General features: G+C 28.6%; 1 protein-coding gene across 10 annotated transcripts in view; it reads left to right on the forward strand.

Annotated features, from left to right (window-relative positions):
* LOC121114803 (zwei Ig domain protein zig-8) overlaps nt 1–22,608 on the forward strand; it is a 221,319-nt gene that overhangs the window by 142,756 nt on the left and 55,955 nt on the right. For all 10 annotated transcript variants that reach the window (XM_040708880.2, XM_040708879.2, XM_040708878.2 and 7 more), the window contains one exon: nt 6,614–6,732. In XM_040708880.2, the coding sequence (XP_040564814.1) occupies nt 6,614–6,732 (119 nt within the window). The remainder of the gene's footprint in view (nt 1–6,613; nt 6,733–22,608) is intronic.

Here is a 22,608-nt window from a genome sequence, read left to right on the forward strand (position 1 = left end):
TATACAAACATTTAATGAAGGATCAAAGTCCCTCTGATAATATTTAGTATTTTTTAAATACACGATTAAAAAAAGTACAATAAGTAGAGAAAACTGTTGAAATGGGCCAATATTAACAACACACTTGGTATTTAAATAATAGAAGAACTTTTGAAGAATTTGATAAATTTTGTGTTTAATTAAAAAAATATTTTTTTTTACATTTTAATAAAGAAATTCGATGACTTACTATTATAAAAAGAGCTTGTGAAACAATTCTTTAATGAAAGATGAAAGTCCCTCTGATAATATTGTGTTTTTTTTATTATAAAGATTTGGCCTTATTGCTTTTTAATTTAAAAAAAAGATAGATAATGGTGCTCTGTGAGTTATTAGGGGGAAAATATCCTTCACTCCTGTTTCATTTAAGATCTCAAGAACTTATTTAAGAACATAATATATATATTTTTTAAAGATTGTTTATTAAAAAAAGTTAAAATAACATAATGATATAGGTTTGTGGTTGTAAGATAATCAAAGGAAAAAATAAAATTTTTGAAATAAAATGTCAATTTTCAAAACTTTAAGGGTGTTTAAGGCTTAAAAAAAATTTCAAAAAATTTGAGTCATCGTTTTTACCCAAAAGTATATTTTAAGATCTGAGAGCTCATCATTTCAAGGAAAAATGTGGAATGCTCAAGTTTTTGGATTAAAAAGAATAAGTAACCTGTCAACTGATGTTATTATTATTATTTTTTACAGCTTCTAGACATAGTCAGGAATTACTTTGTTGTCGATCCTAAGTTATATTCTGAGTCCAACAAGAGCTTATTCTTATAACAAGTGTTTTTGAATATTTTTTCATATACTCTGTACCTTTAGGCTTGGAACCAAATAAATTTAAAATTGTAGTCATTTGGCAATTGGAATCAGAGTTGTTTTTGAATAGCTCTCATTTTAACATATATATTTTGTGAGAAGTTTTGCTCGACCGGATTCCAGTATTATTCACATACACATCCTACAAGGCCCATCTTATCTACTCAAAGAATATAATTATGCATGCATATACACTTCATGATCATTTTTTCCTTCTTTTTCGGTCGGGCGAGTATGGACTAAAATTAAGTATCCCAGGATTGTTTTTACTTGGTATTTTATGTGATAGTTTTGTACAGAACGGTGCTAGGTAATTACATTCCCAGTAAATCCATTCCCTGTCTTTTCATTCCTAGTAATTTCATTTCCCAGTGAATTCATTCATGAACTTTTTATTCCCTCATTGAAGAGGAATAGTTAGTGACGTCATGCAGTTAATGTTTCTACACTAGTTAGTAGTTTTTGTGTAGGGCTGTAGAGGGAGGGCTCGGCAGTGGGAAGTTGGCACTGGAGAGGAGTGATGACAAGTGATGGATAAAAGACTGATATGAATAAGTTATGTTGTTTATGGATTAGAAATGACGTCGTGATAAATCTTTAATAGTGAGTAGGGATATAATCCCGATCTGTGTATATTAATTCAGGCTTGTAAGAGTTCCACTATTTTGGCGTTCCGTTCAATTTTTTTTTTTTTTGTTCAGCGTTCAGCCATTTATTTTCGTTCCGTTCCGCGTTCCTTTCCGTGTTCAGTTCCACGTTCCAATTATTAGGTAGTACCAGGCTTGTACAGTATACATACATACACTAACGCACTCGTTAAATGAATATGTACAGTTTTTGAGTCATAAGAAAGTCGGATACTCCAAATGAAATTGCTTAATTAAATTGAATGTAGAAAAACGAGAACGCTTTCATGTATGTTTGGATTGCCAAAGTTGTTATTTTTTGTCAGAAATGTCAATGGAAATCATACAAAAAAGAATCAAACTAAAGTTCAAAAAACTAATAGCCGACTAAAATAACAATCTTTTACTTTCACAGAAGTAGAATAGCTATGTTTGTTGTCATTCATATCGATCTCCTCTTAATCCCATTTGTAAATATAGATGCATTAAGTCATAATTAATTATTACAATTTATTGTAATTAACTTATGACCATTTCTTAATAGTACTGAGTCATTGTAATAAAATTGCATACTTGTAGCACGTCAACCCAAAAGGAAGTTATAATAATTTTTCTCAAAATTTTACATGAAATAAATTTTCCAACCAGTTATAGTTCATTTCAACGAACAAATGATTATCACCCTTTTAAGTCACCGGTAATTGTACTTAAAGTAGCCAAAATTCACCACCACATTTATAGAATTAGGAAATTAATAAATTATATTTATAAGACTATATTGGTCCAAATTAAGTCAGGTAGAGAAAACGGAGTTTTTAAACTACAGTTCACAATCTTAGATATTTCAATTTATCTCAGAAATTTGAATTCAATGCTTAATATCTCTTTGAAATATTGCCTGTCATTTTATAAATATTAATGATTGAACCTTTTTATATTTGATTCTTGTATTTTTGATAAAAATAAACCCCGACATGTAGGCGACATCGAAAAAATAAATTGCAGCTAAGATTAATAGAACTAATATTACCTTTTATTGCAGCCAGTAACGTTATACATAATATCTAACTCAATATGAAGTACTTTAAATCCCTATGAAAAATTACAAGAAAAAATAAAAAACTAAGAGCGTGAGAATTCGTTTCATTGAGTACAAGAGAAATTAAATTATTACTGCATAATAGAGACATAAATAATAATTATGTACTTTTTAGAGTGGTTAATTCAGATTTACAAGAATATTAATAATCTACAGGAGGGAGGCTTTAGATACCTCCCCAATTTCAAAAAAATCAGAATCATAGATTGTGCTGTGTTCGATTCGACCCTTCACTTGTGATTCTCTCCCTGTTCCTCAGGAGTAAATTATCTCGAAATCATGGGTGTTTATATATTCTAGCTCTATTTTTATCGTGGAGTTATTGAGTTTTGATGGAATACTCCTGGATGAAAAATATGTTTATATGATATAGGTTTATTTAAATCAAAAAAATGACTAATGTCATTGAAGAAGATTATCAAAAAAAGTTAAATACCACGATACCTCTCAGTCTCCAACTCTAAGGTTGAAAGTTTATTGGTGAGACTCACCACTCTTCGTAATTCACCAATAACTCCAAAGTAGTCGAATTCATATGAATATTTCCTTGATTGTGAGAGAGCCAAGGATAATATTATAAATGGTATACCAAATCTCTTAATTAGACGTGTCATAGATAATAATATTGATAACCATCCTTTAAATTCCAATTTTTCTTTTAAAGTATATTTACAATTTACCTCAATACTGAAATTTAAATCACTTTGACTTATCTCCTACGTTATTTAATTTTGAAAATGATTTATTTAACCAAATACATTCTCTTTCAAATTAATATTTGTTTTAATTTTTAAAAGATCGAATGGAAAAGTTCGTTTCAACTCTGAGATTCCCTGGATTACGTAAATGACTCATTAATTTAGAGCATTTTAACCAAATTAATAAAGATAATATTAACAAAAGTAAACAAAATTTTTATATTTGAGTAAATACGCACAAACAGAAATGATATAATTTAGTATCTTTACGAATTATATTTAATTATTGTCAATATTTCTTGTAATTCCTTGCAGAAAGGTTAATTTGTCGTTTGACGTATACCTTTCAGTAATAGTTTTTATTCTTTAATTTAAATCTTAATATTTTTTTTTTTTTTTTTGGGAACCTCTTGACCATCAATACATTGAACACTTTTTAACAGAGCAAAATATCTTCTTTTTTAAAGAGATCGATCACATTCCAGATGTTTGTATGGTGCGATGCCATAGCACTTTTTAAAGCGTAATGAAAACCCTCCAAGCTATTATTAGTTCTCTCCATGTCTTGATGAACTTGATGGTGAATGTTTCAAAGCTCTATTGGAAACATTGGAGTCACTCTTCAGATTCTATTCCACCTTCCTCTTAAACATCCTATGTAATTTCCTTCAAAGTAATTAATAACTTCTTGAAGTAAATCATCGTCATCGATCCATTCTTCAGACCCTTCGATGACTTTGTTGATTTGAAGGAATGCTAATGCACTTAAGCATTGGATTTTCAAATTTGATATATCATCATTGTGATATAGTCCCCTTAGTCCCAGTTCACATACTTTTCTATAAACATTTTTGGATAAGTTGAATAGACAACATGAGAAAATACTCATTGATGACATTGATTTGAGCCTTTTTGAAGTCAATCATGATATTTTGTGGTTCCATATTCAGGTATAGTTGTTTTATTTTTCCAAACAGTCTATTATAAGTCTCCTGACTTTTGTTAAGGAGCAATGCAAATACTCTCTGGGAGCTGAGAGAATGTATTTGAACACGGAGAGTATACACTTGATAAAAACAATCAGGAGACAGGTCAAATATTCCATCTCCTGCCCAAGACTTATATTTAAGTCATTGTCCCAGCAATCTTTGTTACCTTACATAATCTAAAAGAAATTACACCAGAATGAATAAGTGCATAAAACATCTGATTTAATACTTAAGGCTATGACAAAGAAGATTGGCATGAAATAAAGTGATACGAAACTTCGTGTACATACCTTTTGGTATTCATTTAAAGACGTTATACTTTGACCATTGGATTTCGTTTCAACTACTTTGGAGTTATTGGTGAATTACGAAGAGTGGTGAGTCTCACCAATAAACTTTCAACCTTAGAGTTGGAGACTGAGAGGTATCGTGGTATTTAACTTTTTTTGATAATCTTCTTCAATGACATTAGCCATTTTTTTGATTTAAATAAACCTATATCATATAAACATATTTTTCATCCAGAAGTATTCCATCAAAACTTGTGATTCTCTCCCTGTGCCTCAGGAGTAAATTATCTTGCAATCTTGGGTGTTTATATCTATTAGCTCTATTTTTCTACCAAAAGGTAACACTAATATATTTGGGGATTCTAAAGGAGATCGACGATATACCAACAGGTGAAACAGTACAAGTAGCACGTCTGTGTCAAAAGGTTGTACTCGTTATGGAGTGTTAGACCACATGATTAAGGATTGTTATTATAGTTTTAATGTTACTTGTTCGAATTGCAACAAAAAGGGGCATATTATGAAAGTGTGACGTATACATAGAAGACCGAGACAAGAAGATTAGATCAACTTTTTTGGGGAATTTGTTGAATGCATACGACGAAAATACTCCAAAAGCCACTGTTATTGTGAATCATAGTCACAACAAACAATTTCAATTTAAAGCTTTACCTGATACTGGATCACCAATTACCGTTATTTCTTAGAATATTGTCGATTATTATAGTATTCAATGGAATTAATCTTAACATCCCAATATCCGCAATGCAAGTGGAAATTTAATGAAATTTGTTGGGCATTGTGAATTCACTATAAAATTTAATGGCAACATCAGTAAAGTAACAACCCTTATAACTCCAGAGATACAAGATGAATTCCTCCTCAGTTGGAAAATTTCTCAAAGACTTAAAATAATTTCTTAAGATTTCCCGATGTTATCTTGTAGCAGCATCGAAATTAAATCAAAATCAAAGTTCAACAATTTAAACAAAAAATGTAACTGAGTATTTAATTGTGATAAATTAAAGCCTATGTCAGGTCTTCCGATGAAAATTGTACTCGATCGGAATGCTGAAGATTATACACCATTGAAGATAACTACTACCAAGCAGTTCCCTCTTCATGAAGAAGATCAATCAGAAGAAGTATTAACTAAAATACAAAACTTAGGTATTATTGAGCCAGAACCAGGTGTTACGGTAATATCCGCTACCTTTTATATGACTTTGGCGTGAAAATGAATTACTTCTTCAAGAAGGAGAACCTTTTATATATAAAATAGCACTTGCTCAGAGAAAATTTTATAATTATATTTGAATTCATATATATTTCAGTTATTATGCATTTTTAAAACAATTTGCAAAAAAGATTGGCGATAAATAATAATGGATACTTTAGAGGGAGAAGTCAACACCACAACGACTCATTAAATATTGAACATAAAAAAACAAACGATTTGTAGAACCCAGTTAAGTTGTTAACTTTTAGTACAAATATTCGTTAATAGGGGACATTTATGAAATCTCCAATTTAGTTATTTAATAGTGAATATAATGGGGATCTTCGTTTCATGTGGATCTATTTACGACTGAAGATGAATATTTTTTGTCCATTTGTAATATTTTCCAAATAAAAGTAATCCTTAACAGTAGATTCAAATAATGTAAAAGTTTGGAAAGAGATGATATTATCTTTTTTTATGGAAAAATAACTCATAGTTCACTTTTAAAACTTCTTAATTGTTTTAATAACAATACAACGTCTATATAAATTGGATAAGGCAGATTTCTTTTATAGTGGATAGATTTTGTCTGTATCTTCAGTTCTACTTTTACTTATTATTGTAATTTGATGAAAGTACAAATGATAATATTACTCATTCTTCAAGTTTTTATTTATAACTGATTTCATGCTGTAGTCTTAAAAAAACAATAGAGTGGTTTGTGTTTGAATTCATAAATAAATTTAAATGTGAATTTTGATTACCTTTGTGTCACAGTTTTGCTTTCAGTACATTATGCTTAATATGTTTTTTTTAAATCATTTGTTCCAGATATCCTAATAATTATCGTTTGAATATTACAAATGTAAAAAAATCTGATGCTGGACGTTATGTGTGTCAAATATCTACCTTTCCGCCGAAGGGACTCTTTACATATCTAAAAGTTGAAGGTAAATATTTATTAGAATTGTCAATTTCATCTATAATATATATAATTTTTCAAAAAGATAATTATGAACTTAAAAGAATGTTTTTAATTCTTTGGTGTTAACTTTTTATTTACTCCAAATCAGCTTTTAAGTGAGAGATAAATCATTTTTTCATTGAAATAATAACTTGTAAGTGATATATTTATTGAGCCAATTTTACCGATAGCTTGACCTTTTTCTCAAAGAGTACCATTTATCTCTTTTTAAATTAAATTTAGACAGTCAGTTTCAAAAAGAAATTAAACAGAATAAATACTTTTTTTTATTTTCATAAAACTTCTTCGGGTGGACAGACGAGCGGTGAACAAAAATCACAACCACTAAACCACCAACTTCATCAACGGTCAATTTAGCTTAAAATACGGGAATATATATATTTTTTTTTCACACTATAGATATAATTTGTAGGAGGATAGCCTCCTTAGACCTCAAGATAATATATCTAGAAAAATATACCTAGTATGTATAGTGTTTTCATGCAATGTCAACATTGTTAATATCGGTCAATTTGAGGGTCTTAAACAAGCAAGTTTTATAACAATGAAAACTATTTTTTTTCTTCATAAATGTGAATAAAAATTGAAAGAACTATTGGATGTCAAAATGAAACCAACAAATATAAGGACTTAAATGTTACTGGCAATCGTTATATCGGTATAAAATCTGATTGATTTATTATCTTCACGCCAATGGAGTTCAACTAAAGCGTAAATAATTTAAATTTCATTTACATCAGGCAATTTTATTTCTAAAAGGTATATTTGAGCTTGATCGAAAAAAATCAATGATAGGTTGATATATGATATATGATAACTCTATTATTTATTTACTTATCTATACTTTTTATTATTATAATATAATATTATGACCAGAATTCAAAAATTTCAAAACATAACCCTTGAGATACTTTTACTAAAAATAAATTAGAATCAAACAGTATTACTGAAAAATTAGACTTATTAGAGCCAAATACTCTTTTGTAAATATACCAGTTATTTACGCTTAAAATATATTATTTTGCTGTAAAACAAATATAAATTGAGGTGTTATTATTTTCTTAACTTTAAATCGAATATTCTCAGGATTAATTGATCCTTTATAAAATATAACAACAATTCGAAATTAAAATAGATTTTTGTGAAGAAAATGCCCATTCTTTTTTTGTGGGTTATTAGGGTTTTTCTTACTCAAAAGTTGGCTAAAATCTATAAAAGTGTAAAAAAAATTGAATAAAAATTATGGAATATTGCATTTCATAAGAAAAAACTAATTACATTTTAGTCATTCTGCGTATTACTTCTAAAATTAAATATGGAAGTTAAAGATTTCTTTAAGGTTACAAATGTAGTCTTTAAAAAATATGATTTTCACAGAATTACCGTTAAAAGCTCTAATGTTTAAAAAAACAACCACCGACTTTTTCAGCTTAACATATTTTATCTATATTTATAAAGCAAAGTTTATCTGCATATACATAGTATTAATCAATAAATGTATGTAGTAATGAGTCATTTTTTTAATCCAAGAAATAACAATGTAGTCATATTAATAAAATTTTGCATTGTTTTGTATGTAGAATTTGTTGTATTATAATAATATAAAGAGATATCGGGAGAATAATTTTAATCAACAAAGAAAAAAAAAGGGCTATTATATGCATCCACGCTACGCAGGTTGCAACAAGAGAATTAATATAAACAGGAACAGATAATATATAAGGACAACTATATATATGAAACTCTAAACATATATATACAGATCAGTATTGACATAATAATAATACTAACACCTCCACTTCAATGCAGATTATTCAGCCTAATAATTCCTACAAGCTTTAACAATTTAACATTAGACAGTCCTTTTGCTAGCATATCAGCCTCTATATCTTCACTCCCACAGTAGACGAGTGTAATCTTGTTTGCCTTAACTAGTTTTCTGGTAAAATGATATTTTATATCAATATGTTTGGCTCTACCATGATATTGGGGATTCTTAGTTAAGCTTATGGTCGATTGATTATCTTCAAAAATCACTGTAGCGCTATCAAAAGGTATATATTGCACAATAAATTTTGAATCGAAATGCATTATTGTGATACAGCAGAAGGGGCAAATATTCGGCCTCTACAATCGATAACTCGACCGACTTTTGATTTTGACTTTTTCAAGAGATAGGTCCTTTCATTGTATAGGAAAATATAACCACTTGTTGACTTCCTATCGTCATGATCTCCAGCCCAATCAGAATCCGAAAATCCTACGAGCTCTCCTTTATCACTTTTGCGATAACAAAGACCAAGATTCCTTGTGTTCTTCAAATAACGAAGGATTCTTTTCAGAGCAACCTAATGTTCGGATCCAGGAGCATCCCAATAACGGGCAAGAGCTCCAACTGCGAATGCTAAACCTGGTCTTGTTCGAGTAGATAAGACTACCAACAATTGATCGATATTCAACAGGTTTTACTATTTCTTCATCCACACCTTTTGTCACCTTTGTTTCTTAAGCTACAGGGGTTTCCAACGTTTTACTATCCTCAAATCCAGTTCTTTCTAGTATGCTCAGGCAAAATGTTGACTGACCAATCGATATTTACCCATTTTTCATATCTTGTAATATATTTATTCCAAGAAAATATCGCACATTTTCTCCATCAGTATTCATAAACTTAGAGTTAATCTTCTTTATATCAATCAATTTGTCTTCAGAACCAATGAGTAAAATATTATCTACATGCACAGCAACAAATATTTTCCTTTGATAGTAAACAGACATAGATCTTCTTTTGTTTGCTCAAACCCCATTTGTTTTAAATGTTGACCAAGTGTAAAATTCCAATATCTAGGGGTTTGCTTTAATCCATAAAAACTTTTTTTCAATTTACAGACCAATTTTTCATTTAGAGGTTCACTGAATCCCTCAGGTTGTTCAATATACACGTTTTCAGTTATTTTACCATTAAGAAAGGCAGTTTTCACATCAAGCTGATGTAATTGAAGCCCTTCTCCAGCAGCTATTGCTTAGAGCAATCGTACAGTTTCAAAGTTTTTTATCTTGAAGAATAACCTTGCGCCACTAGCCGTGCCTTGAATCTTACTATTTTCTTCATCTTTCTTCTTTTCTAATACCCATTTTGTTTTTATAACACTTCTATCATCAGAACGTTCTACCAAAATCCCGAACATTATTTTTATTCAAGGATATAAGTTCCATAAGGACATAAGGACACTTCCTCCCTTCTTCCACTCTGAACACATATGAACTTTGTAGAGCCTCTTCAAGTGGCTTTGGATCTTCGTGAAACACATATGCTTTTTCTCCAAAACGATCTGGTTGTTTCTTTTCTCTTGTAGATCTTCTTAGTTCTTGCACACTATTCTCAATCTTATGAGGAGAACGATAACCGATATCGTCCTTTGAATTTGCTTCATCATTTGAGTTCTCAAATACTATCCCTTTCTTGACAAGCTCAGGATTACAATCATTTTCATTTAAACCTATGACATTTTCATCAAAAATAATATTTCTACTAAAAATAAATTTTTCCACTTTTAGGTTCTTATAATTTATTGCCTCTTATTTGTTCGGCATCTCCCAATAACACCATTCTTTTACTCTTGAAGTCCGTCCAGCTTTTGACAACTCTCTCTTGGTATAAAAACATGACTACAACATCCAATTTTTCTTAGATGTGCCAAATCAGCTTTTTACTGTTCCAAACTTCATAAGGGGTCTTCCCTTGAACTGCATTAGTAGGACATCGATTACGAATATAAGCAGCATTCAGCCCAGAATTTCTTGTCTACACCACTATTAGATAACATTGCAGGCACTGACTCTTAATGTTCTATTGATTCTTTCTGATACACCATTCTGTTGAGGATTCCTTAGTACAGTCTTCTCACTTACCAAATATTAACTGAATTCTTTAGATATATACTCTCCTCCATTATCAGAACGTAGGCATTTCACCCTTTTTCCAGTTTTTTAATCCACTATTACTTTCCAGTTTTTTAATTTTATTAAGGCTTCATCTTTATTCTTCAGAATATATACCCTAGTACGTCTCGATTTGTCATCATTGAAGGTAATAAAGTAATGACATCCACTCAACGAAAGAGTCTTTATGCGTCCAGATGAATCTGAATAAATTAATTGTAAAAAATCTTTAGCTTTTCTCATGGATGATTGGTGTGGAAATGGTCCTTTACTAAGTTTACCCCCCAAATGCAAGTCTCACACAAGTGATGGGTTAACTAGGTCTTTTTGAACTATTACGCCCATGTGTCCAAGGTGTCGATGCCACTTTTCAAAATCGATCCCTTTGGACATATTAACTCAATTTTTCCTTTTTTCGAACTAATTAGATAATACAGACCATCATTCCCGATGCCTCGTCCAACTACTTTATCTTATTTATATATAAAACATTGATCTCCTTTGAAAGAAATTGAAACTCCTCTTTCAGATGCTTTTGAAATACTTAAAAGGTTGAATGATAATTCTGGTACATATCATGAGGTGTGCATGGTCTATCCAAAGTATCAGTCGTAATATTAACATTACCAATTCGAATTACTCTCAACGACCTTCCATCTCCAAGTGTGATCTTCATGGACCCTTTCTTCATTGTTTTTATCTCTTCAAAAATACTTTTATCGTGACACATATGACTCGTTGCAGCTGAATCATTAATCCACTCCTTTGAATTTAATTTATCTAACAAGGCAAATTGCTTTATTATAAGTCCGTAATCTTCTAATCCAGAGCCTTCACACGTTGCCACTTTGTTTATTTTATGACATTTCTTCAACCCATTGGAAAACTGAGCGTAAATTTTTTTTATTTGGTGAGAATCCCTTTTCTTGTAAACAGGTTTGCCACAAATAAACCATTTAAGTAAGCGCCCTATTCAAGGAAAATTTGTCTTTTATTCAACTCCCAATTAATCTGAGCAATTGCAGGTATTACTGCAACTTACTAATAATTTCACCAACAAATTTTTACACTCAAGAAGACTTGTTGTTATTTACATTTAAAAAAGGGATCAAGGATACAGATTAAATTCACGTATTGACTCAATATATGACGCCCCAACAATATTTTTCAAACTTCAATACGTATATAGCTGAGTTTATCTCTCGGGGTCCTGTTTTCGCAGGGATTTACACATATGGAAAAATCACAAGAAATCTCATATGTAATTATTTCATACTATAAGTTTAATTCAATTATGAGTTCAACGATTGAAAAATCAAAAGGTTTTAAGTTTTTACGATATATGCTTTGCTATGTATGCATTGATCATATAAGTAATGTAGAACGAAGTGTTTCAAATTATATAACTTTACAAGAACAATAATCATGTACGTCCGGAGTCCTTTTTTTCAAAATATCTCATACGGTGACAGTGAAAAATTGGCAGTGGAAAAAATAACAGGCAAAAAAAGGAAAAGTCACGAAGTAGAAAAAGGGGACCATTCTTTTAAGCAGGTATAATACCTATCTACAATATATAATAATAAATACAATAAAAAAATAATTAGCAAACACGACAGTGATTCAAATGGAATAATGACTTTTTCGTTATCTATTATCATTCGATCGGAAAAATTATTCATAGATTGATGAACAAACATAATTAGAGTGAAAGGGAGTGATTTCCAATTTTTGATCCAGGATGAGTCAAAAGAAGAGGCGATTGTTTGTGGTGAGGCAAATAACTAAGAGAATTCTGAACTCAATTGTTGGATCGACACCTGAAATCTTTCAAGAGCCTTAAATCTCCTGATAGAGTAAACTCCAACTGTACGTACCGCAATTAAACAAAAATAAGAGAAATACCTGAATTTTCAAATAATTTTGTTAGAGCAGTTTCTGTCGTCATTATATTATTCACATTTATTCAATAAAGGAAGTAATTGATGAAATTAAAGAATTACAAAGGAATTCATATTTATTTTACAAATTAATGGAATTATAGCCGGATTCTTATTCTAAATAGGACCCAATAAACACATAGAGTTGTAATATTCAGATTCTGTGATGAATACCACAACTATACAAACAAAGTTAAGTATTCAAATGATAAAAATTCGTTGAAAAAACCTATAAGAAACTTATTATGCATTACATAAATTGGTTTGATATCGATTGGAAATATTAATTCACTGGATATTCATCTCTAAGGATAAGGTCTATTTTGTACTCTTTGGACAATAAATAAAGTTAGTGGAGAGACGAAGATCAACGTTTTTATCACTCTTCCTCTATTTTTCCTTCGACATCTTTGGATGTGGTTATCTTGTTTCCCCTGTTTAATTCAAATAAATTAGAATAATGTCGGTTACTCTAGCTAGTAAAAAAATTAAATCTATATTTGACATATCAGTGTCTCAAAAACTTTTAAACTAAAATGGACAATTTTAGTTTAATAAGCTACAAATTGATAAATAAATTACTGACACATAGTTTAACTATTATTAGATTGGATATTGAATCTTCCTTTTAGTATTTAGTAGTGTTGGGTTTCGGTTTGGAAGTCCTACACCGGTCTGAGACCGTTATATTTTTTGTTGGACCGAATTAGCTTGGTCAAAAAAAACCTCGGTCTGGACTGGTTTCATATAAAAATTCAGTCTAGATTGATGCAAAGGAAAAGTTCGGTCTAGTTCGGTCACAAAAAATTGGTCTAGACCGATTTTACAGATAAATTGTTTATAACATGACATCATGTATTTTTTCAAGTACAATGACATTATACGAAGTTTAAACAGAGACAGCTTAGATTAATTTTCATCCTGCCGTTTCCTGCATACAGTATTTGTTTCAGAACTTATCGAGTACTTATGAAATTTTTTTGAAAAAAATAAATGACTGTTTAGAAAAACAAATTGGTCTCTCATAATATGAGACCGAAAATAATCGGTCCATAAATTGATACCGAAAAAAATTCGGTGTATGAAGTGAGACCGAAAAAAATCGACCCACGGTCTGGACGGAAAAATCGGTCTAGAAAAAATCACTTTAGACCGAACAAAAAAATGAACTTAAAATGAAATATTGGATACGTATATAAAATAAAGTATGTAAAAATTTGTCTGAAGGTTCGTTTGTTAATAAATTTTACACATAAAAATTGGTTTTTAACTGAAATATGTGTTATTTTCTGAATAATTTTTCATTTTTTTTAATTTTGCTATTTTTTTTAACAAACTTCAATTTTCAATTTTGTAAAAGAAATGTTTCAAAACGATGCATTTTGTACATATCCCCATTTCATTAATTATTTTTTGCATTATTTGCAAAAACGAACCAGTTATTTTTTTGAGAACATTATTCTCCATAACTTTTTTTTTTAGTACGGAATTTTTTTTGGTAGGTTTGTGTTTCTCTGTGCCATGCCAATAAATGCTATTTTTTTGCAAAATTAGTACGAAATAGTTTTTGCACATTTTGATTTGGCTTTTTTTTTGACAAAAATAAAAGAAGGACTTCTTATCCAGATAATTTTTTTGTCGCATATATGTTCGTATGTTATTTGAAGTTTATAAGACAATTCATAACAATACTACTAAGGTTACAAGAGCCAATGATAAAAGTATTTAGGGAGGAGGGGAGGGGTCTGCTATGACTTTGTGGATTACCTTACCTCACTTAGGCGGATGAATATATTGCAATTAATATATATATTATAAAAGAGAGTCAATTTTCCTCTTCATCGTTATATTCAGCTTGAGAATTATAATTATCAGGATCCGTCTTGACAACAACGAAACATTCATTTTTGTAATTATTAGTATGATAGAATAATTTTATATATAGAATTATTTTTCAATTATTTTCAACATTGTCAATGTGATGCACCACTCCAACCTCAACCGAAAAACCCCAGATAACCCTTTGATACATAGTAAATTATAAAATTAATATTATTTAGTTTAATTAAAATGAAATTAAATATTGTTTACATGAAAATGAAATAAACTTTCGTATGCATTATGTATGTAAATTTTTCATATAATCCTTGCTTTGTTTTAATTAGTAGGATTTTTGTTGAGAGTTATTTACATTAAGTAATTTCAAACGTAATATATCTTGAGTTATCTTCTTTGAACTAGCTTAAATAAACGACTATTGCTAGGACTTTTGGAAGGGCTTTATACAGGGATAAGTTCTTCTAGTCTAAAAAAACAAAATAATCAATCGATAAAGGCAAATTGAAAATTCAATCTTTAAACAAATATGTACAATTGAAAAAGTTAGAAAGTTGATTTGAATAAAAGGAAAATGCCATTCTATAAAAAAACATACTAAAACCACAATTGGCAAAAAAAAAATCACAAATTAGTTAACCAAGTTACTTGAATTGGTGATACTTATTAACACCTACGATCTATCAAGCTTTTAACAATTATGTTACTACATTTAAGGTTGCAGAGCCGTTATTATAATAAGCGTTCTATTGAAAGATACCATTCTTTAATAAAAAGTAGCCATGATTAAATATAAATAAGAGAAGATTTAGAAATTGGAGGTAGTATTTATAATTTGGTTTTATATAATAGTATTTATTGGAAGCACTTTCATTTAGGCATTTAACAGGAAACGACATAATTGTCTCATAATAATAAATTCTGTCTTTTTACTTTAAAAAAATATGAAGTTCTTCATTTCTATCCCTCTAACTTTTAAATATTCATAATCTTGTCATATATGTATTGTATCATTAATCATATTTATCAAAATAAAATATTTGGATTATTAAAAAAAAAAAAAATCAAGTTTTTTTTTAGTGATATAATTATACAATACAGAAGTTTTGATTTTATTACTTTGCTAGAACAGAATCATGCATTAAGATACTGTAATTTTCAAAAAAGTCTCCAATTACAAACAATCCACCTTCCATAATTTTTGACTTTTTTATTAAAAAAATTACTTTATGCCTTAGTAATGAAGTTTGCCAACTTTTATGGTTTATCATTAAATGTTTCTGCAAAATTTTGGATTGGAAGTACTATACTAGTAAACTCTGAACGATTGATATCCAAGGTTGATATAGTTTTATAACCTTTATATACCTTGGTGCCTGCAAATCTAAATAGGTATTGTAGTTTATACAAAGTGAAGACAAGCTACAGAGAAAATAGTACACTTTTCAACAAATAGCAAAATGATTATCGAATTTACAATCTCAGGCACACTCTACAACTTAAACTAAATGGGAGACCTCTCTGATTATAGATTTTTCAAGACTAACTTAATAACTACTTAAAATGTAAGTACTCCCTACCGAAGAAAGCTTTTCGTAGTTGCTTACATCGAAGTTTTTAAGTCATTTGTCTACAAAGTGGCTTAGTAAGGGCAAATGTTTCTTGAATAACATCATTTTTATACATTTTTGGAAATGTTTTTTTAGGGTAGTACGACATAAAATTGGTACAAGCTTACCTTGAACAAGTTGAATTTTATCACTTTTTTTTTGCTAGCAAAAAAAATATATTATGAAATATCAAGTGAAAGGAGGGAATCAATACCTGACTACAAAATACATGGTATTTTTGTGTAAGCGAGGTAAGACTGAGAAAAAATATATATATAAGTTGTAGCACATACATAAAACTACAATTTAAAATAAAATAAAATATTTTTACACAGTCCCACACAAAAATTTATGATTTATTTGAATTAAAGATACTATTATTATGTCCATAGAAATAAATCATTAAATATTGCATAGATGGTAAAAAGCTTTATACAATTTTCATAAATGATTATGAAATAGTTTGGTTTAGTATTTTATTTTTTTAAATTAAATATTTAAAATAAAAAATAAAAAATTGTATACTTATTAGTTATTTTAACCTTAAAAAATATCAGCCTTATTTTGGAAAAAAAGTCAAAAGTATCACAACTATGAACCATATTGGACACTTATTTGAATTATTTAATTCAATCACGGATGGATAAAGTACATATTTTGTAATATATGGAGGGAAAAAAAGTCAAATAAGTTAATAAATGATAATAGTAAAAATAAAGGATAATTACCACCAATTCAATAAATTTGATTGATTTACTACCCCCGACAATAGCTGACATGAAATGCTGCGATGACAGTACCCTTAAGCAATCTTTAGTTCTCTATGATCTAAATCAACATTCTTCTTCTTATAAAATTATTCTATTCAATCTTTTGACGCCATTTTTAGATCAATTATCATTTAAATTTCAAAACATGGAAACCTCACATTTTTTTTGTGCAAATATGAAGTAGAATTGAAAAGATTCTCGGAAATTATTGTTCCTGTTCTCTTGGACCCTTTGATACATTAGAAAATAAAACTCCTTGTAGTTGAACTTATTTGTAAGTTAATGCTTAAAAATATTGTGTATTTCTTCACATGTATTTTGACATCTTTCTGCTTCGGATATCGAAGATCAAAAAATAAAATTTAAAATTTTGTGAGTTTGTCATAAAATGTTTTTTTTCATGATGTCTATGAAGAAAGCCAAAGTTCAGAGACCTACATGCTCATTATTTGGGAATGCGTTCACCGATATACAACACATGTTGATTGGAATTCCGTCTAATAATCAACGTAATGGAAATAGAATGGGTATTAATAATTTTCTATAGAAAATATAAACCATAAAGGTATTTTTATGCCAGGAAGAATTTTATCTCATTCGTTTCCCAAATAATTTAAATAGGGAAATTGTATATAACATGATTATACAAATATTTTTGGATCAAGGATACTCTAAATATTGCAGATCAACTTTTATTCCTCATTGGAATACTGTATGTCCCGAATTGGACATAATTGGACGGCAGAGTGGTGTTCACCATATTTTGTATGATAATTCTGAAGAATTAAGCTAATTATTGAGGAAATACATAGAAAATAATCTTTTAATGGAGTGGACATTGAGTATTAAGGAGTACTTCCACCATGGTCAAAGTAAATGGAGGGATTATAATACCAGGGTTGAATAAGCCAAAAATATTTTACGTTAATAACTTTAAGAGTTTTCCTAACCCAAATGAAATAGGAAAGCAACGTTACATTTATATTTATAAAGTTAACCTATTTTCTGTTGAGAATAAAATATTAGGAACATTAAATAAATATATATATATATATATATTAGCCCCAAAAATTACCAAGACGGTTAAATAATTACAAATATAAATAGGTTTCTTTTATTTAAATATACACTAGCAGAGGGTTCCTGCGTTGCAGTGCTGTATAAAAAGGGATAGAAACAAAGAGTGAAGGTAGAAGAAAAGAGATAGAGAGAGGGATGTAGAAAGAGAAGGGGAAGAGACTGAGAGAGACATAGAAAGAGAAAAGGAAGATTTTTTCAGTTACAAACAGGTTCATGATTTCCTCGGAGGACTAAAAAAATATAGGAACATGCTTCGTATTTTTAAACGTCTACTTGCAAAATTTCAGACCGATATGATCGACCATTTTGGATTACATGTGTGATAATACTAAAAACAAACTTAAGATATGATAAAATACAATAGGGTCTTCTACTCTTTTTAGAGGGGCTGAAGTCCCCAGAAAAAGGAAGTTGCGAGGCCACTGTATATATATATATTTGATCAGGCTAAGAGTGTACATTTATATTTCTTATGTTTTCACTATTTTAAAATAGTTTTAGGAAACTATCAACAAAGAATCAAATTGAGTAGCATCTCTCTTATACAATGAATTGTTATGTATAAGTTGTGTTTTGAGTCTTGAAATGCAATGTGATAATAGTGGGTGAGAAAGTTAGAATAAAGTAGGAAGTTTTTTTCACAGCTTATTTTCCTTTTCAGAGCCCAGAATAAAAAAATAAAATATATAATCATGGTTATGTGTGGTGTATTTAATGAAGTTTCTTTACTATTTCTTCCTAAAAATAAATCTTAGTCTTTGCTTTGTTGGAGTTTTCTTGTAATTTCAAAATCTTATTAGTAGTTAACACTAAATGAAATGTATAGAAGATTAAATGTAAGTTTTTGATAAAATATCTACTAAATTCAATGCCATATCCTCCAAGAAGGGTGGGTGTCTACTGTCCACTAAAACTCCTGTATAATAAGAAAACCTTTTTAAACAAGTATTCACGTCCTCTAAAAGTAATAAAGAATTATCATACATCTACTTCTTGGATTTTATATGTAAAAGAGTAGTCTGATAGTACTCAGACAATTTCTATAAACTTATCAGAACATGAAATTTTGTACAATGAATTGTTAGTATCAGTTCCTGAAGAATACATATGTTTAAAGTTAAAAATATTTTTAAACTTATCGAATAGAATATCCTATGAAGAATGTAGTTCCTTCGGTTTCTAGTAATAAAGAAAACGAAAAAATTAATAAAAACCGAAACAAACTTATCCTACCCAAAACAAAGAAATATTCCTTCTCCACAAGATAAACTTTTTATCCTTGCGTTCACTTCTTCTCAATTCATCAATTGTATCTTCGCCGTCTAATTATTTGACAGAAGATACACATATAAAGAATTAACTTCTACATTATTTAATTGTTACTTTATGTGTTACTAGTGGTAGTAGCCGACATTGCTTTGAGTAGGTCGGGTAAAGGCAAATTTTGCTGTAATAATATAATTGATAACTCCCCAACATATACTCCGTATTACTCTCCGTTATTCATGAGCACACGTAACTACTCAAAACTTATATCCGTTCATATGAGTTCTCTCCTCAAAAATGATTTTTTTTAAATGATATGATGACTGATAAGCTAATGAGTACTTTGGATTGTTCACTAAAAAAACTGTATACCTGTTCGATGTATATGCTAAACGCCTGGGATATTTTATTAATAAGACGACATTGTTATTTCTTAGATCAAAAATATGTTAATAATATACATCAAGTAGCACTATATACACAACTACATTGTAATTTATTTTATCACAAAGGCCTTAATTTGGTTCAAAGATTAATACATACGTACATACAGATAAACTTTGTTTGATTAATTAATATTATTATTGCTATCTTTACATTTAATATTTAAACCAGATAGATGTTCAAAAAGAAGCAAACTTAATAGGATTATAATGAACTAATATATTTCTTTAAATCCATTATAAAGTTGATATTTTAAAGAAGTCGTTTTATTAATAATGAAGTAATTAAAATGTGTAGGAATAATTCTACAATTAATTTTTCCATTCTTATTTTGGTTGTAATGGTAAAAATGCAAAAGATTTGATACATATTTATGATACTCATCTTTTACAATATTATTTGTATATTTAGTTGTTAATGATAATAAATCCCATATTAATTTATTTGTACCTAGTTGATTATTTTTGTTTGTTTTTAAATTTATGAGTATCTTTTTTTAATGGAAGAATGTTTTCTATTCAGGGATGTCAATAAGTAATTCTTATTGAGTATATATGTAATCTAGGTCAATTAAGTTATATACTTTAAGGTGAGAAAAGTTTTTTATATAAAAAATATTATGACACTTAAGATCATCATTTCAAACATAAATCTTCATAGTTCACGATATATAATTTTGTAAATCTAAATCTTAGTATTAAATTAATTTGATGACTCATTTTAAAGTTGTATTTAATGTTCCGAAATACTTACCTTACTATAATAAGAGAAGTTGTAGCACATACATAATACTACAATTTAAAATAAACAACAATATTTACCCAGTCCTAGACAAAAATCTCCGAGAATCTTTTCAATTCTACTTCATATTTGCACATAAAAAAATGTGACGTTTCCATATTTTGAAGTTTAAATGATAATTGATCTAAAAATGGCGTCAAAGGATTGAATCTTTAATAACAATTTCCATTTGCAAGCAAACATCTAGAGCTACTTAAACTACATTATAGTATAGCGTCAAAAAGAGACTAACAGAACTAAAATAAGATAATCATTTATTTTTTAGATATTTTTTTCTTAAATTCTTCTCTCACCATGTTTTTTTAGATATTGACAAATTTTGAAGTAAGATAATTCCTGAATACATAATACATGCTTCAGTAATAACTTGGCTTTAGTAAGTCAGTAAATTTTTATTTTAAAAAAAATGGGAATATAACATATAAAAGAGACAATACTCATCTGTAAGATATAAAGGGGGGATTCACTTTCTGAACCTTGAAATTCTTCCTTGGGCAGAATTCCTACCTGGTTGTTAGATCTATTACAAGGTTTAAATATTAAATGTAAAGATAGCAATAATAATATTAATTAATTAAACTAAGAGTCTTAAAATTATATTTCACCTGTATCATAATTTAGGATTTATATACATGGAATAACATAATTTAAATAAGTAAACATTTTATAATCAATAGGAGCAGTTACAAATATAAATTCATATGGTATTGATACTTTATAGGAATTTAATTATTAGAATAAATTCATCTTAAGGTAAAATAAGAAATGTGTAATATTCCGTAATTTTGGAAGAGAGGAGGCTCAGATGACGATTTACATGAGATCGTTCAAGTTCGGAGTACCTACAGATTATTTTTAATAAAAATTATATGATCATAGGAGAAACGTTAATACTAAGAAGTAAATGCCAATAGACATATGCAAATTGAAATAAAATATCTATAGGTCATATAACATATACACTCTGCACAACGCACATGTATGGAATTCTAGATAACTTGATAAAACATTTAAAAAAAATTATCATAGTCTCGTAATTTTCATGTTATTTTTATATAAACCCTCAACGAGCGTTTAATAATGCAATACAGTACTGAGAAGAAACTTCCTACAAATGATTTCATATTGCCTTGGAAACTCAATTCCATTATCTTTATGATGCAAAAAATCTCATTTGCACCACATGTTGCCTCCTTACAATATATAATATTAGTCTAATAGTTATATGTAACTACGATTAAATATTATTTACTTATCTTTTCCTTATAATATAGGGCACATGCCCTACTTTTCATTAATCCATTTCTTGATGATTTTTTTGTTAAGACTGTAATGATTTGTATGGATCCAGAGATAATACTCAAATTATCCCAAAACCTATAAAAGATCTTGATTTTAATTTTCTGGAGAATGTCTACAGATTATACTTTTCAGTAAAACATCTTCTTTATTTAAAAAAAAAAAAATAAGTATTCATTGTTAAATTATAATTAAATTCCGCGTAAATATCACTACTATTTATATATTATATATAAAAGGAAAATTTAACAAATAAAGACAATACTGATATTAGTGATATCATATTAAACAAAAGGCAAATTTCTTGTTTCATTTTTTTAAACACATTATCTTCTTTTTGTCTAACAAATTCTAAGCTTGCCAGTTTATTTTGCAATTTATTTCAGCTGAAATCTCGATAGCATAATTTTCATATAAATTAACATGCAAATTTATTGTCGTTTCTGTTTAATGTTGATCATTCTAAATACCTCTTAGGTATTCTTTTTTAGATCAAATTAATGTTGTTATGCGTCATTTTGATCCATAACATATGTACATACATATATTTACGGTAAGGAAGCAAAAAATAATATACCTCTGTTCCTAAACTTTTGTATATAACTTTTCATTTTTTATCTATTTTGTTCATTGATCGTATTGAATTCACCAAAAACGAACTTCATTTTAACAATCAACTGCTACAAGTTGTAATACAAGTTGTAATTAGGTTATATATCATACACTTATAAAAAACAATGTATAGTATTAAAAATAAAGTTTTTGTGAGTAATTGAAACTAACACCATTGATCATTCATTAGTTTTCGTGACTTAAATTTTAAAATAATTTTATAATACTAGACTGCACTAAA

This window comes from Lepeophtheirus salmonis, chromosome 3 (genome assembly GCF_016086655.4).
Source record: "Lepeophtheirus salmonis chromosome 3, UVic_Lsal_1.4, whole genome shotgun sequence".
Lineage (NCBI taxonomy): Eukaryota > Metazoa > Arthropoda > Copepoda > Siphonostomatoida > Caligidae > Lepeophtheirus > Lepeophtheirus salmonis.